Raw genomic sequence first — 17,085 nt, 5'->3', positions numbered from 1 at the left:
TGCTAGTTGTTCCGTGGAATACCTGGTCTCCAAACAAACCAACAAAAAGGCACTTGGCTTTTACATAAGACAACAAAAAATGATCATGTGGACCCAAAGAGCACGTAATACAGGACCCCTTCTTGGAGGAAAAGCATGATCAATGGAAAATAAGTAAATAGTGGGCACTTTGGAGAAAGCTATATTTCTCTCTTGAGGGTCCTAGTTCAGCTCCGGAGTCCATAAAAATTCACAACTGTAGGGTCTGGCAAAAGGATTATTAAGAAAGTTTGTGTTTTCTCAATTTCTGTGGACTTTTTCAGCAAATCAGTAATATAAGCATAAATAAGAAGGAAGATGCCTCTGATTTAAGAATCACCAATATAATTAAGTATTGGCAGCATTACCATTATTCTGAATTACAGAATAAAATATACAACGAAGATTTTATTTCTGATTTTTAACAAATCTGAAAATTTACAAAGCTCAACAACTGTTTTCTTATTGAATAATTATACAGAACTTCTGATATCTTTTGTTTCACTTTTGTTCATTTTAGTTATTGGAGCCATTTTTAATTTTTATCCCTAAAATTGGATTCGCTTTGTATTTTAGAGTAACTTAAAAATATATATATATATATAGGGAGTTCCCTGGCGGTCCAGTGGCTCCACAGTCTCACTGCCCAGGGCCCGGGGTTCAATCCTTGGTTGGGGAACTAAGATCCCACAAGTCGTGCAGCAGATATATATATATATATATATATATATATATATATATATATATATATATATATATATATAAATTCTAGAATATGATTGTGTGAACTGGGTCTCTAAAACCTGCAAAGTTTCTCTCATGCTGTACAAAGCAGACCGGTTGGCACCGTATAAAAATATTTTAAAAGACTGGCATTTTCTCTATCTACTACTGCTTAAAGATATTAAAATAATATTCATAGTACCATTATGATTTATTGTGAACTTGTATCGCCAATGTACTTACTGTGAAAAAAAAAAACGTGGGAATGGCATACTGTGAGAAGGCTACAGTGAGTGGCGCTATAATTACAACTGAGCAGATGTTTCTGTATTCTGGGGTTTGTAATTTGGTTCTTGAAACTGGTCCAGATGCAAATATGCTGACTGTCATCAATGAAAAGTTAACTTTTGTAACTAATGTTAAATACACAAAAGAAATGTTGATTCGGTTAATTTTTAGGATAACATATCCTTCTAGTTATTAGTTATCATTTTACTATTATGATTTAGAGATTAGTAAATATTCGCTTCTTTATTCAGTTAAGATTGTAGCAAAGAGTCATGTGATCTTTGTTTTTAAAAATTTGAAAGGAACTTTTCCTCACTGGATGTCAAAGATTTTATTAATCAAGAATGTTCTGTTTTTTAAGTACTGATAGAATTTTTTAATGTATTGGTTTACGTACTATACCTTTAGTACGAGATTTTTTTTAATTTTTAGCATTTGTAGTTCTAATTCCATTAAACAAATATTTATTATCTTCCATATACAAATAATTCATTCTGTTAAACTTATTTTCAGTTCAACATTCTAGAAATGAAATCTTATTTTTTACTTAAACTTATTCTACAAAGGAAATACGGCAGTTACCCTAATTTTAATAAATGCTGAAAGCTTTGTAAAGTTTTTCTTTGTGCACTAAATGATTTTTGGCCCATACCCAGCAACTGTGATGAATGTAATAATGAAATAACATTTTGAAAGCAGACCTGATACATTAAGTATTTATTGAGCTTCTATCATAGGCTCAGTATTGTGCTTTCTCTATATTGTTTTTCTGTGACAGTCATGCTGTTTTCTTTATATAATTAAAAGTGGAGATGTGGAGTTTATATATAGTCCAGTTCCTTCACAATTGTACAGGAGGTTATAATAAGAAGAAATATAGTAAATTCGTAGAAAGGGGGTAAGCTACTATTTTCTTCTTAAGGTTGTGACACAAGCTGACAAAAGCCAGGGAATTCACAGCTGGGTGGTGGCACAAAGTACCATATGTTCTAAAAACAATTAGGCCCAGCAGGGTTTCCCTAATGGCTTCCTTGTTAAGCCTCCAGGGCCAGCTGATCTGAAGCCCTCTTGACATGTCTCCTCTCTGAGCTCTAAATGCTTGTGCCTTTTGTCATTTTGTCTTGATACAAGTATTTTCCTGTAGTCGTAATTCTTTTGAATTCATTCAGTCTCCCAGAATATTTTCTGATTCTTTCTGGAGAGAATAATGTCTTCTATCAAATTTGTTCTCATTTGCCTTGAATTTTAGCATCCATGGAGCTTCCTACAACTGTTCCTTCCCCTTTATCACACCTCCTTTTAAAAAAATGCTCTGTTCCAGGTTATGTTTATTTCATTGGCTCATTTCAGGCCTATAAGAACAGAGGGTAAAGGGACATTTCTATTTATTTTGCTACCATAGCTGTTTCTATCAGGATGGATTTCAACCACTGGAGTTGGTATATTTAAATAAGTAGGAGTAAAATAATGGAGAAATGGTAATATATGTACAGAAAGATAAATGCTGATATGCCTATTCTGAGGATGGAAGTGTCCTTTTTAGTTATCCAAAGTACTTTCTTAAGAATCATATATAAAAAGAGCCTTTATTCTTATCTGTTCAAAGTCTCCATGCTTTGCCGAATTGTTACTCATTTATTGGCCTCTGCCAGAGGACGGGGAGGTGAGCAGATAATCCATAGGGACAGCCAGAAGATTTTGAGATAGGTAGGAAAATAATCCTAATTTATTAATTGGGTCATTTGACTATGTCATTAGTCTGTTAATGTCCACTGTTAGTGAATAAATCTTAATACTTAATTCAAAGAACAACTGAGCATTTGAAACATTCTTCAAGTTGCTTTTTAAATGAGAGTAGCCTTTCTATTCTATTAAAATGTCCTTTTTTAGTCAAAGGTTAATGGCTCATTTTTCCTTCAGTCTAGGGGGATATTTCATTTCCCTTCTCTCATCCTTATTAATTTAGCAGAATTTATTTGATACCTTTCTCACACGTCTCATTCATTCGTTGTCTCTTTCTTATTTTCTGTAACCAGCACTATTTTGGCCTTATGATCTCTTTAGAATCACTCTTCTTTATTGTCTCCAATTTTTGTACCCCCATTAACTTGGACTTAGAGAAACTTGGCCTGCAGTGAACCTTAATTTATTCTCCTTAATTTCTGGCCCTATAGAAAGAAAACGGTGGTGTGTTACTGCCATCTAATGGAGAGAAAGAAAACTGCAGGGGAAAACAAAGCGCGTTTAGGGCAGGGTTTTCTGAAGGATTTCTGATACAATCCTTAGCAAGAAAATGATGACACAGCAGTTGCCATCTTGAAATCTGCCCTTTCCTGCGGAAAGGGTGATTTGCAACCTAATACAACCATCGTCACGAGGCCTCTGGACTATGGCTGGATCACGTCATTTAGAATCTGAATTTTTAATGAACATGCTGGCAACAGATCATTGAGACAGGCATCTCATTTTGTCACGTTCTTACCCATTCAGTTATTTTTTCAGGGGGCCTTAACATTTTAAGTATCAACTAATACATAGTTTTAACTTTTGAAAATATCTGAAGATTGTATGTAATACAGGTGCCTATCGGTAGTGCTTTAGTAATTTATATTATATCAGAAAGATTTTATAAAAATTTCTGGATGTATTGCAGTAGCCAATATAAGCTGCATGCCCTCCTGAAGATTGGTTTACTCTGAAATGTAACTTTAAATAAACATTATTCCAGGAAAACCAGTGTTTCTGCTTGAGTCAATTAGTTTTGAGAATCACCTCCCTTCATAAAAAACACTTTTCTGCTATAGCAGAGAGGGTCAAAAGTTTCATTTGCAATCACCGTTGATGAAATGTGTAAACAAACCACAACTGAATATAACCAGCAGACGTGACCTTAATTTTTTTTCTGAGTTCACCTTTAGAGCCCTCCTGTTATGTTTTCCTTCCCAAATAAAACAGGACCATACTGAAGCTCTCCTCTTCCGTTTCCTCAGCCGTCTTCTTCCTGAGTAGGTGGTTTTTACATTTGTCCTTGTCCCTAACTAGGCATCAGAGTTGTGGCTTTGCTTTTGTTTTTACCTTTGTTTGTTATTTATACAGTTGCCCCCAGTCCATCCATGGGATGTGATGCTGCAATCTGTGATGAATCTAAGTTTTTTAAACCCCTACCAGGTGATTTTGATACCCAGCCAGGGCTGAGAACCACCACTGGAAGCAACTGTTTAGAAACGCACAAATAAATTCATTTGAGTTTCTAGAAGAAGGCTATAGTGTTGAGTCTTTCACTATCAAAGTCTTAATTTCCATTGAACGTTTATATAAACTGCCACCCAGTGGTACAAGTGCTTATTGTTTTTTCCCATCTGTGTTAACCGAAAAGGAAGTTTGCATTGAGAAATATTCACCTCCCCAACATCATCAGAGCAATTGAGTAATTGTTTTCAGAATTCAGGTTGAACACATTTACAAGAGCCCAGGGTTTGCTGAGTGTTGGATTTTGACCCTGTGAAAGGCCAAGATGTAAGTAATGAGAATAGACTCTTGGCTACACACCAGGTGTGCTCCTAAACAAATGCTTTTCATGCTACATTATCTTGCTTTAATCCTCCACAACTCAGTGAACCAGGTAGCCTCATTTTTCAGGTAAAGACACTGGGTCAGTCACATAGTAAGTGGCAGCCCAGATTGCAGCCCAGGTCTAATTCTGGAGTGGCTCTTAATTGGTGTACCTAGACAGGCATACCTCGTATTATTGCACTTTAATGCACTTCACAGATAGTGCGATTTTTACAAGTTGAAGGTTTATGGCAACCTTGCATCAAGCAAGTCTATTGGTGTCATTTTTCCAACAACATCCTCTCACCTCCTGTCTCTGTGTCACATTTTGGTAATTCTCATAGTATTTCAAACTTGTTCATTATTATATTTGTGATGGTGATCTGTGATCAGTAATGTTTGATGTTACTCTTGTAATTGTTCTGGGGCACCATGAACCATGCGCATATAAGATGATGGGCTTAATCAATAAATGTGTGTGTACTAACTGCTCCACTGGCTAGCCATTTCCCCCATCCCCTGCTCGGGCATCCCAATTCCCTGAAACACAGCAATATTGAAATTAGGCCTATTGGTAAGCCTACGATGACCTCTAAGTGTTCAAGTGAAAGGAAGAGTCTCTCACTTTAAGTCAAAAGCTAGAAATGATTAAGCTTAGTGAGGAAGGCACGCCTAAAGCCGAGACAGGCTGAAATCTAGGCCTCTTGCACCAAAAAGTTTTAGCCAAGTTGTGAATGCAAAGGAAAAGTTCTTGAAGGAAATTTAAAGTGCTACTCCAGTGAACACAAGAATGATAAGCAGAACAGCCTTATTGCTGACATGGAGAAAGTTTGCGTGGTCAGGCTAGAAGGTCAAACCAGCCACAACATTCCCATAAACCAAAGTCTAATCCAGAGCAAGGCCCTAACTCTCTTCAGTTCTATGAAGGCTGAGAGATGTGAAGAAGCTACAAAATAAAAGTTTGAAGCTAGCAGAGGTTGGTTCATGAAGTTTAAGGAAAGAAGCCATCTCCATAACATCAAAGTACAAGGTGAAGCAGCAAGTGCTGAAGTAGAAGCTATAGCAAGTTATCCAGAAGATCCAGCAAAGATCATTAATGAAGGTGGCTACACTAAACAGATTTTCAGTGTAGACAAAACAGCCTTCTATTGGAAGAAGATGCCATCTAGGACTTCCATAGCTAGAGAGGAGAAGTCAATGCCTGGCTTCAGAGCTTCAAAGGACAGGCTGACTCTTGTTAGGGGCTAATGCACCTGGTGACTTGAAGCTGATGCTCATTTACCATTCCAAAAACCCTAGGGCCCTTAAGAATTATGCTAAATCAGCTGTGCCTGTGCTCTATCAATGGCCCAACAAAGCCTGGACGACAGCACATCTGTTGACAAAGCCCACTGTTGAGACCTACTGCTCAGGAGAAAAGATTCCTTTCAAAATATTACTGCTCATTGACAATTACTGCTCATGCACCTGGTCACCCAAGAGCTCTGATGGAGATGTACAACGAGATTAATGTTTTCATGCCTGCTAGCACAACATCCACTCTGCAGCCCATGGATCAAGGAGTAATTTCCACATTCAAGTCTTAGTCTTTAAGAAATACATTTCTTAAGGCCCTAGCTGTTGTAGATAGTGATTCCTCTGATGGATCTGGGCAAAGGAAATTGAAAACCTTCTGGAAAGGATTTGCCACTCTGCTTGCCATTAAGAACATTTGTGGTTCACGGGAAGAGATCAAAATATCAACATTAACAGGTGTTTGGGAGAAGTTGATTGGAACCCTCACGGATGACTTGGAAGGGCTCAAGACTTCAGTGGAGGAAGTAACTGCAGGTGTGGTGGAAATAGCAAGAGAACTAGAATTGGAAGTGGAGCCTGACTATATGACTGAATTGCTATAATCTCATGATAAAACTTTAATGGATGAGGAGATGCTTCTTATGGATGAGCAGAGATGTAGATGTTTCTTCTACTCCTGGTGAAGAAACTGTGACAGTTGTTGAAATGACAACAGAGGATTTGGACTATTACATAAACTTAGTTGATAAACCAACAGCAGGGTTTGAGAGGATTGACTCCAGTTTTGAAAGAAGGTCTATTGTGGGTAAAATGCTATCAAACAGCATTGCAGGCTACAGAGAAATCATTCATGATAGGAAGAGTCAATCCATGCAGCAAACTTCATTGTTGTCTTATTTTAAGAAATTGCCACCACCATCCCGACCTTCAGTAGCCACCACCTGATCAGTCAGCACCATCAACGAGCCAAGACCCTCCACCAGCAAAGATTATGTACAACTCACTGAAGGCTCAGACACTGGTTAGCACTTTTTAGCAATATAGTACTTTTTAAAGCATTTTTTAAATTTTATTTATTTAATTTATTTATTTTTGACTGCATTGGGTCTTCATTGCTGCATGTGGGCTTTCTCTAGTTGTGGTGAGCGGGGGCTACTCTTCATTGTGGTGTGTGGGCTTCTCATTGCGGTGGCTTCTCTCATTATGGAGCACGGGCTCTAGGCACGCAGGCTTCAGTAGCTGTGGCGTGTGGGCTCAGTAGTTGCGGCTCTCAGGCTCTAGAGCACAGGCTCAGTAGTTGTGGCACATGGGCTCAGTAGTTGCGCTTGCAGGCTCTAGAGCGCAGGCTCAGTAGTTGTGGCGCACGGGCTTAGTTGCTCTGTGGCATGTGGGATCTTCCCGGACCAGGGCTCAAACCCGTGTCCCCTGCATTGGCAGGCGGATTCTCAACCACTGAGCTACCAGGGAAGCCCCGGCAAGTGAATTCTTAACCAGATTCCTTGCTGCCAGGGAAGTCCCATCTTGCACTTTTTAATAAATAATTTTTCATAAGCAGTACAACCTGGCTGAACTATCCCAAAAGTTAGTTAGTGAAAAGCTTACTCTAGTTGTAAAAACATACAGGCTCATGAAAAAATTTTTAATATGCATAAAAGAAAAAAGAAGGTGCAAATCCGGTCTTCAAGCAGCTCCCTAATGCTCTTAGAATATCAAAAGATTGCTCACCACAGAGCATGTCCAAGGCAGGCCTTCCCCCCAGCCCCAGGCCCTGCACCAGCAGCCTCCCTGGGCACCCCCCTCCACCCGGAGCCCTCCTCCTCCGTCTTCACTCTCCCTATCCCTTCCTTCCCCGACTCCCTAGACCAGATTAGTCACTTGCTCCCAGAGAGAGCGTTTGCACCTTAATTGTGTGGCTCAGTGGGTGGACTGACACCTGGGGGAGGGATTGATTCCTCTTATATCCCTGCAGCCAGCCGGCGGCATGGTGGTTGAATGGATCTCATGGCCCAGAGAGAACCACCTCTTAGTGTGGTGATCATTCACCCTTTCAGAGGCAGAGTGGACAGAAAAAGATTCCCATGCCATAAAAAAAGCACAGTTAAGGCTTCCCTGGTGGCGCAGTGGTTGAGAGTCCGCCTGCCGATGCAGGGGACACGGGTTCGTGCCCTGGTCCGGGAGGATCCCACATGCCGCGGAGCGGCTGGGCCCGTGAGCCATGGCCGCTGAGCCTGCGCATCCGGAGCCTGTGCTCCGCAATGGGAGAGGCCACAGCAGTGAGAGGCCCGCGTACCGCAAAAAAAAAAAAGCACAGTTAGGGGATTTCAAGGAAGTTCATTAAAGTTTACACCAAGGAAGCAACAGAACACAGAGTTCAGAGGAATAGATACAGGGCTGATACAGAGGAGGGGAAGTGGTTTGGTCTGGTTTCTGATCAAGGACAATTCGGTGTAAGGAGCTGCTCGCTGCCCCTCCCCTTTGTGGCCCGTCTTCTCTGCGGCTGCCTATTATGTGAGCAGCGCCGGGATCTGGTGGCCTCAGGGACACGCTGAGGCCACCAGCGTGTGGCTCAGACTCCCAGGGTCTCAGCTTCCACACTGACGGGTGTGATAAACCGAATGAGGAATCCAGGTCCATCTCCTCTCAGGGGTGAGTGGGCCAGGCCCCACCCAGCACAGGGTGAGGGCACCTGGCCTGGAAAAGGGGTTGGAAAGATAGACACATCTTCATTGTCACCAGGGGCTGAGGGGCCACACAGCGAGGACGAAGAGCACCGGCCTTGGAGTCAGGCAGACATAAGTTTGGGGTCTAGTTCAGCCTCTTAGCTCAGGTGTCTTAGATCACTATCTTCACCAATACGAGCCTCTGTGACCTCACTTGTAAACAGGTGAGAACATTTTCCTTGCAGTGCCATTATGAGAAAGAATATCCTGTTTGTCAAGCACATGGTGGAGGGTCCATAAACGGTTGTCGTTATTATTAGCTAATTTTTTTAAGATGTTGGGGATAGGAGTTTATTAATTAATTTATTTATTTTTGGCTGTGTTGGGTCTTCGTTTCTGTGCGAGGGCTTTCTCTAGTTGTGGCAAGCGGGGGCCACTCTTCAGCGCGGTGCGTGGGCCTTTCACTATCGCGGCCTCTTTTGTTGTGGAGCACAGGCTCCAGACGTGCAGGCTCAGTAGTTGTGGCTCACGGGCCTAGTTGCTCCGCGGCATGTGGGATCCTCCCAGACCAGGGCTCGAACCCGTGTCCCCTGCATTAGCAGGCAGATTCTCAACCACTGTGCCACCACGGAAGCCCTATTAGCTAATTTTAATAGACCATCTTGAACAAAAGGGGATGGTGGCCTTCTAGGTAACCAGTAGGGCCAGTGGTGTAGCTCTTTGCTGTCCACAGATTTTGTTACCCAATTAGTACCCACAGTAACATCTTGCTATAGAATCTCACCTCCTGCCCTGTGGTCTCCAGCACAGAGACCCTCAGAGCCGGTTGCACAGCAGGAGAAACCGAGGACCTTACACTCATGTAAACAGACACCCACTTTTGTGATTCAGAGGGCCTGGGGGTGGAGCCTGGGCTTCTTCTAATCCCTGGACCCATCCATGGACATGATCCACTGAATTTCACCAAGGTCTGAAGTCCGAGGCCCCAAAACACCCACCTTATACAATCACGGTCCACAGTCACCCTCGGGGTCCATCACCACCACCTTCCTCAGAAGCATCTCAGTCCACATCAGACTGATCTGGAATCCCCGCTTGGTTGTGGTGACTCCAGTGTACACCCGTGTATACCTGCGCTCTGCAGGGCAAACATGCTGCCCACACAAGTGGGTGTGCCCACGCCAGCCTCCTCCACCTTTCCTTCCTCTCTGCACCTATGGTTGGGCACCGACTCCAGAATGTCCCACTTATACCATTCATCAATGCAAAACCCTCACTGTGCAGCACAGGCATTTAAAAACCAAAATAGAATTCACTGTCCTCCCAATAAATTTCATTCTTTAAAAAATCATAATGAAATATTAAAATGGACTTGTGGTTGCCAAGGGGGTAGGGGTGGGGGTGGGAAGGATTGGGAGTTTGGGATAAGCAGATGCAAACTTTTTTTTTTTTTTTTTTTTTTTCTGGCCATGCAGCATGGCTTGTTGGATCTTAGTTCCCCAACCAGGGATTGAACCTGGGCCCACGGCAGTGAAAGCACCAAGTCCTAACCACTGGACCACCAGGGAATTCCCAGATGCAAACTATATAGAATGGGTAAACAACAAGGTCCTACTGTATAGCACAGGGAGCTGTATTCAATGCCCTGTGATAACCCATAATGGAAAATAATATGAAAAAGAATGTATATATGTATAACTGAATCACTTTGCTGCACAGTAGAAATTAACACAATGTTGTAAATAAACTATACTTCAATGAAATAAATTTTAAAAAAAAAGAAGGGCTTCCCTGGTGGCGCAGTGGTTGAGGGTCCGCCTGCCAATGCAGGGGACACGGGTTCGTGCCCCGGTCCGGGAAGATCCCACGTGCCGCGGAGCAGCTGGGCCCGTGAGCCATGGCCGCTGAGCCTGCGCATCCGGAGCCTGTGCTCCACAACGGGAGAGGCCACAGCAGTGAGAGGCCTGCGTACCGCCAAAAAAAAAAAAAAAAGAAAGAAAATAGTAAGCTATTTTCTTTGTGGACATTGGGCAGCTTTACTAAGCAATTTGAAGTTACCTTAGAAGAAATATCCTAACTGAATATTGCATACTCCCATAGTATGAGTCTTTCCGGATTTTACTGAAAAACTTCATTGTATTCATGTTTTGGATGGTCACGGAAAACTGCTGGTATGAAATAAGATGTGGCTGAGGTTGTTCTGTTGTTTTTAAGTAACACACATCAGCAAGAAGACAGAACTTTCACAGAGAAAGGAGGTGTTGGCAGTATTTGAAGGATAGTGCAGGGCTCACTCTCATGCTCAGGATTGTTGAAGCGACAGGCCACTCAGGCAGCCCACCTGGTCACCACTCTGCTGGAGGGGCTGCTGTGCCCCCAGCCCAGCCCTTGAACACTGCATGGACCAGTTTAAGGCCCTTCAACGGCACACTTCTGCTACTGCAGGAAGGCACACAGTTCCCTGCCTCTGGCCTGTGCTTCTCACAGACATGGAGAAAGGCTTGGTCTCCTTATGCACTAATAAATAAGGAAAACGCTTTCCTTAGTGGCTGTTCCAGGAATTGAGTGTTCCTTGCCATCCTCTACAAGATTCACCATCTGCTCCCCCAAATTCTTCTGGAAAGAGCATCGTAAGCATGTCATCCTAACAGTGACACCGTGGAGAAGAGGGAGGCAGCCTCTCCCATTTCCTGCCCCTTACACCCACTCCTGCACCCTCCGTGGGGCCCACACAGCCAAGCCACCATAGGGACATCTGTTTCCTGTGTCGCTTTCTGCAAGACAGGGACCAACCTCAAATGAGACAGTGGCATCCTCAGGGAGTCGACGGGCCCTGTAGGTGTGGTTGTGAGGCTTTCCTCTGATTGCCCAGGCGGCCGGGGGTGGGGTGGGGTCACACAGCAGGGCCTCACACTTCAGCTTTTGGTCTGAGTTACACAATTTCCAGGTTTCCATGCAGTTTCCTCCTCCCCAGCCCTGAACTGTTTACACAGCAACTCTTATCCACAGAGCATCCACACGATGACTTTCCTCTGTTTGGAAGATATGGGATGGCTGTGTCCCAAGTTTTTCTTATTGAGGACCCTTTTCAATAGGGGACAGATGCAGCCTATCTGATGATCAAGAAGTACAAGGTTGCTTTTGTGATTCCGTTAACACCCTCCTGTCCAATAAACAGTCTTCTGATGAATAATGGCCCTTCCTTTTCCTTCCCCACAGGTCCATCACCTGATAATGATGTAAACATGGCAGAAGCAACCACGCCCCTTCCAGAAACCCCAGGGCTCATTTGGGGAAATACTTTCATCATTAAAGTCTTTGAGAGATTGCTACTTATTTCTTAAACTTACCTGATTTTTTTCCCAGAGGTAATTTAATCCTGCATTAAGGAGAAGCTCACCCCAAAATGGTACTCCTTAATTTTTTTTTTTTTTTTTTGCGGTACGCGGGCTTCTCACTGCTGTGGCCTCTCCCGTTGCGGAGCACAGGCTCCGGATGCGCAGGCTCAGCGGCCATGGCTCACGGGCCCAGCCGCTCCGCGGCATGTGGGATCTTCCCAGACCGGGGCACGAACCCACGTCCCCTGCATCGGCAGGCGGACTCGCAACCACTGCGCCACCAGGGAAGCCCCTGGTCCTCCTTAATTTTAAACCCATCTTTCCTTACCCCTTTCCCCCATAATCATTCAAGTCTTTCCTTGAAATGACGCAGGTGCCAAAGCATAATTACCCCTCAAGCATAATTTTTGGAACTTATTTATTTCAAACATTTACAATTTTCACTTTAAATGCAAAGTAGCTGGTAAAAAGAGAAAACATTGAAAAACATCATACTGACCCTTTGCCCCATATACAGACATCATCAGCCTTTGGTATTTGCTTTCAGGTAATTAAGTAAAAAAATAAAAACAAAAACTTAAAACTATTATTTCTCTCCAGAAAAAAACAATGTAAAGTTGAGGTATTCTATTTAACGGATGTGTGATCTCCATCCAAATATGGTTTCTCTATTAATTAACAGCCTTGCTACATGCTGTTCCAATCCTTTCCTTCTGAAGTATATCAGCATTTGAGCATATGTTCATACAACTGACAATGTTCCTTAATAATCATTAAGGTTGCCATAGAAACTCACTGGCGCTGGGGCCAGGCTACACCAAGGACACGATGCTGGAAGGACCTTTCGGGGATGCTCAGGAGTGTCTGGCACAGAAGCTGAGCCAGCTGGGCTCCCTTTCAGCAACAGCCCCACTGCCAACTGCTGCATAGAAGGCTGGAATCCAGGCTCATGCTCCCAAGGACCACCAGTTGCCCCTGCTTCTCCAAATTAAGATAAATTTCTCACCAACTCCTCCCCAACTGGGTCAATCTTAAGTGCCTTTGATGAAGCGACATAGCGCAGCACTAAAGCAGCCAGGCAAGACATTCCTGAACATTCTGCAGGAAACCCACAAACCATGACCACCACTCCCAGCCTGCCCTGCTCAGCTCTGTTCACCACCAGGTGGGCTCCCAATCCATTCCAGCATCAGATTCCACCCCTTGTAATGGTGTTTCCTTCCCTTGGGGGCAGCTGGGAAATGGCGGACACTCGGGGTGAGCCAAGAGCCTGGCCAACAAACTGCAAGGGCAAGGCTCCATCGGGGCAAAGAGCTCTCAGAGTCACCAAGGGCTTTGTAGACACATTCAATGCTACCTCCTCGACCTTTTTTTTTTTATCATTAATGCTACAAAAATTAATGACCACTTTAACTGAGACCTTGATCTAGCATATTTTCAACTTTTCCCACCCAGCAGGATAAGTTGCCCGTCTTTAACAAAAATTGTCGCTGTGCTAACATTTCACATCTGGCTGTGTAGCAGATTGCTACAGGTATTAGGTGAGTAGCATCACTGTTGAGGATAAAAGGCAGCACATGTGCTGCAGAAACACAGGTAAGAATGACCTGTGGATTGAAACACACATTCACTGACCACAGATTCAAGGACAGAGAAAGCTTAGGGTGTATACCTGTGTACACTGAGCAAGGCCTACAACCCAGAGAAGACAAATATTTTTCCTTCATCTATACTAGCTTATAAAAAAATAAAGGGAAAAAAACCCTCTTCAATTAAAAAAAATGCAGTTCCGTTCCAATAATAATGAAAGCAATAACAATTTGGAGATCAAAGCTGCCTAGCTCTCAGCAATCATGAGCTATCTGGATTTCACATCTTCCACTAGCACCGCTCTGCCTGGCTCTGGTAATATTACACGTGGGTAAAACTTTGTCAAGAGTTAAAGAACCATGGGCACAGAATCACCCTATCTCATGCAGACTCTCATTTTTTATATTTCCCTTTAACAGCACTTTTGCTGTTCTCAGTCAAGGAAAATTTAGAGAAAAACAAAACAAAACAAAACCACCTGCCTCACTTTTGTCAAGTTAAGATTAGCTGCCAAAAGCAGAAACAGGGTCTGAAATTTACAGCCAAAGCCAGCAATGAAAATCACTGCGTAGTCCAACATCATAACAGTTTGAACCTGGCAAATGGTAAATAAAACATGGTCATTTCCATCCTTTCCCCACCTATCTGGTGCTGGTGGTTATTTTTCTAAAAGGGGAGACTACTAGAAACGTTTTGTGGTCTGGTAAATTTTTAGTGGTGGTTACACGACTGATTTTAATCACAGCTTCATTCTGGGACATCTCAGAATACTTGAGGGTGCTTGTTTGGGTAACCACTAACATCACTGAATTTTCAAAGCTCAGACAGAAAAGTGAACTGCAGTGGTTAGTGCAGTCTCACGGCTAGACATTTACTCGGTGCTTCAAACTAGCTGAACTGAATCACATTCAAGGAACTAACTAAAGAGAGGAAGGCACCAAGGTTAGGGTTTGTTTGTTTGTTTTAATGAACCTCCTCTGATACCCAAGGGCTCGTGGCTTTCAGGGGTGGGGATTTTCAGCTGACCTGCTGGGTAATCGTGGGAGGCTTGCTTCCCAGCACTGTGACACGGAGCTGGACACCATTTCCTTCTCAGCCGCCTGGGGGAGTAGTAACAAGCTGCTTTTCCGCTAAATTAGAGAAGAGGCAGACTTTTTTTTTTTTTTTTTCCACTTTTTAAGGCAAAAACAAAATTTAGAATGAAACCAGAGTCTCTTCTCTAATAGGGCAAAATCTCCTTTTCTCCTCCTTTTTCACTTGACTCAGTTTTGTGCTAAACAAAGCTATTGTGTTTTTCCCCCATTATTTCTATACTGACGCTCAGCTAATACTGGATCTTCCACCCTCTGAAGATAAAATAGTCAGCAGTTTTTTAAAAACCAAATTAAAATCCATTCTTGCCGGGTTCTTTTGTCTTTTCGCATAAATATTACCTTCCCTGGTTACTCAGGCTCAGCTGAAACCAAAATAAACAAAGCTGGAATAAGGCAGCTTTGATTTCACCACTGGCAGAGGCTCTCCCTAATGCGAGTTCTCATTTTGGAGGGCCAGGGGAGGGGGAGAATGGAGAATGGTGGTTTGCAGAGGCCACTGTCCCCCTCAGCAATGCTATGACAGACAAGCATGGAGACCCTGTCCCCACCACTCCCCTCCTTCCCCGCGGCTTCTTTCCTGAAGTCCTGGGATCCAAAAAGGGAAATCGAGCCAGTGCAGTTGCTTCTGGATTCAGCAAGTGCCCAGGACTATCATTCACATTTATAAAAATGCTAATGAGGAACTAATTATAATTCCATTTCAAACCATCAGGCCCTGAGATACTATCACCCCCCGTCTCAGCTGTTCAGTGAAGAAAAGCAGGTAAGACTTTCCCCCAGCCACAGCGGTTTAAGAAAAGCCAATCTCAGGCCTAGAAAAACTGAATTGCGAAGGCACTTGGGCTTCAAGAAGCTAGAAGATGAAACTGTGTGGTGGGCCAAGAGATAAGTGACTTGGGGAGTCTTTGGCTGGACATTCATCCCACCCGCCTGAGGGTGCAGCTCCTGGAGGTGGGTCGGGGTGCGCGGGAGGCCAGCAACTTGTCCACACCAAGCCCAGAGGGGAGTCTGAGGCCTGTGCAGCCACCCAGCTCTGCCCACCTGAGTGTCCGGTAGAGTCTTGACAGCCCTCTCTTCACGGGGGCCTGAGTTCACTCTAAGCCCTGTAAGCAGGGCATTGGAGGAAGAGTGGTTCAAAAACTCAACCATCTCTTCCTTCTGAACAGACACAGCAAACCTTTTTTTCACCCAGCACAGAACTTTCTGCGAGGCCCTTCTGTAGAGGTGAAGCCAGAGGCCCCGAGCACCCGAGATGAGCTGGCATGGCAGTGCGGAGCGTCTTTTGCTAAGTCAGTTTGTGCTTCAGCATCCACACAGTCCAGGGGGCCTGACACCCCAGGCTGCCAGGTGCTGCCCGGCCAGCCAGCTATCTGGGGAAGAAGTAGTCTCTGTTGCTGACGTCATAAGGGCTCTGAGGGCCACTGGCATCTGGTCGGCTAGTCCTCGAGGTGTTGTCAGACCCAAGGCTGCTGGGGGACACCGGCGGGGAGATGAGGGGCACGAGCACTGGGGTGGGCTTGGGCCTCTCAGGGACCAGCTGTCCCAAAGAATACGGTGGGTGCACGCTTGTCTTGCCTTCTTTCAGAGCCTGCAGCTTCCCCGTCTTCTTGAACCTTCACACAGACACACAAAGACAAACCATGCAAATGTTGAGTTCCCTCTGTGATAAACCCACGAGAAAAACACCAACAGCTGGCTGCCCTGGTGGCCTGGCACTCCTGGGTTTCAGCTCCAAGAAGTGATAACTATTTATTCATTGGCTGTTTATTGTTACCAGGAGTTACACAATCCTCTGAAGAGTCATCAAAAATATCCCAAGAGGGCTTCCCTGGTGGCGCAGTGGTTAAAAATCCGCTTGCCAATGCAGGGGACACGGGTTCAAGCCCTGCTCCAGGTAGATCCCACATACCGTGGAGCAACTATGCCTGTGTGCCACAACTACTGAGCCTGCACTCTACAGCCCGCAAGCCACAACTACTGAGCCTACGTGCCACAGCTACTGAAGTCCACACGCCTAGAGCCCGTGCTCTGCAACAAGAGAAGCCACCGCAATGAGAAGTCTGCGCACCACAACGAAGAGTAGTCCCCGCTTGCTGCAACTAGAGAAAGCCCACGCACAGCAATGAAGACCCAACGCAGCCAAAAATAAATAAATAAATAAATAAAATACTCCAAGAGAATAGGTATGTGTTGTGGGTCCAGTTTACCAATGGGGAAACTGAGGCTTTGAGAGTGTGGCTTTGAGTGTCCCTTTACAGCACTGAGAATTTAGTTTGTCCTGCTCCAGAGGCTACCCAGAGGGGCCCCTCAGTCAAATTAACACTGGCCAGAGGTGGAGAATTTGCAGCCGCCTTTAACAGCAGGGAAAAGGCTGTGCTGCTCCCTCAGCAGCCCTCCTGCTCCTCTTGCTTCTAATATTCCCAGCGTCCCCAATTCTCCTTACACCTCTGGGTCCCCTCACACCGTGCTGGCACGTTCTCAGACTCGGCCGTGGGCACCACTTGGGCACAAGTGACTCATCTGACA

At 44.2% G+C, this 17,085-nt stretch overlaps 1 protein-coding gene across 1 annotated transcript in view; it reads right to left on the bottom strand.

The window, feature by feature from the left end:
- Positions 1-15,925: 15,925 nt before the first annotated feature.
- IL6R (interleukin 6 receptor) overlaps positions 15,926-17,085 on the bottom strand; it is a gene marked incomplete at its 3' end in the record, with an annotated part of 46,839 nt that continues 45,679 nt past the window's right edge. The window contains exon 10 of the mRNA XM_079697407.1: positions 15,926-16,172. Coding sequence (XP_079553533.1) covers positions 15,926-16,172 — 247 coding nt within the window. The remainder of the gene's footprint in view (positions 16,173-17,085) is intronic.

Source organism: Hyperoodon ampullatus, assembly GCF_949752795.1.
Source record: "Hyperoodon ampullatus genome assembly, chromosome: 2".
NCBI classification, from domain to species: Eukaryota; Metazoa; Chordata; class Mammalia; order Artiodactyla; family Ziphiidae; genus Hyperoodon; species Hyperoodon ampullatus.
Note: the sequence above shows the minus strand (reverse complement) of the source record. Positions and strands in the feature narration are given on the sequence as shown.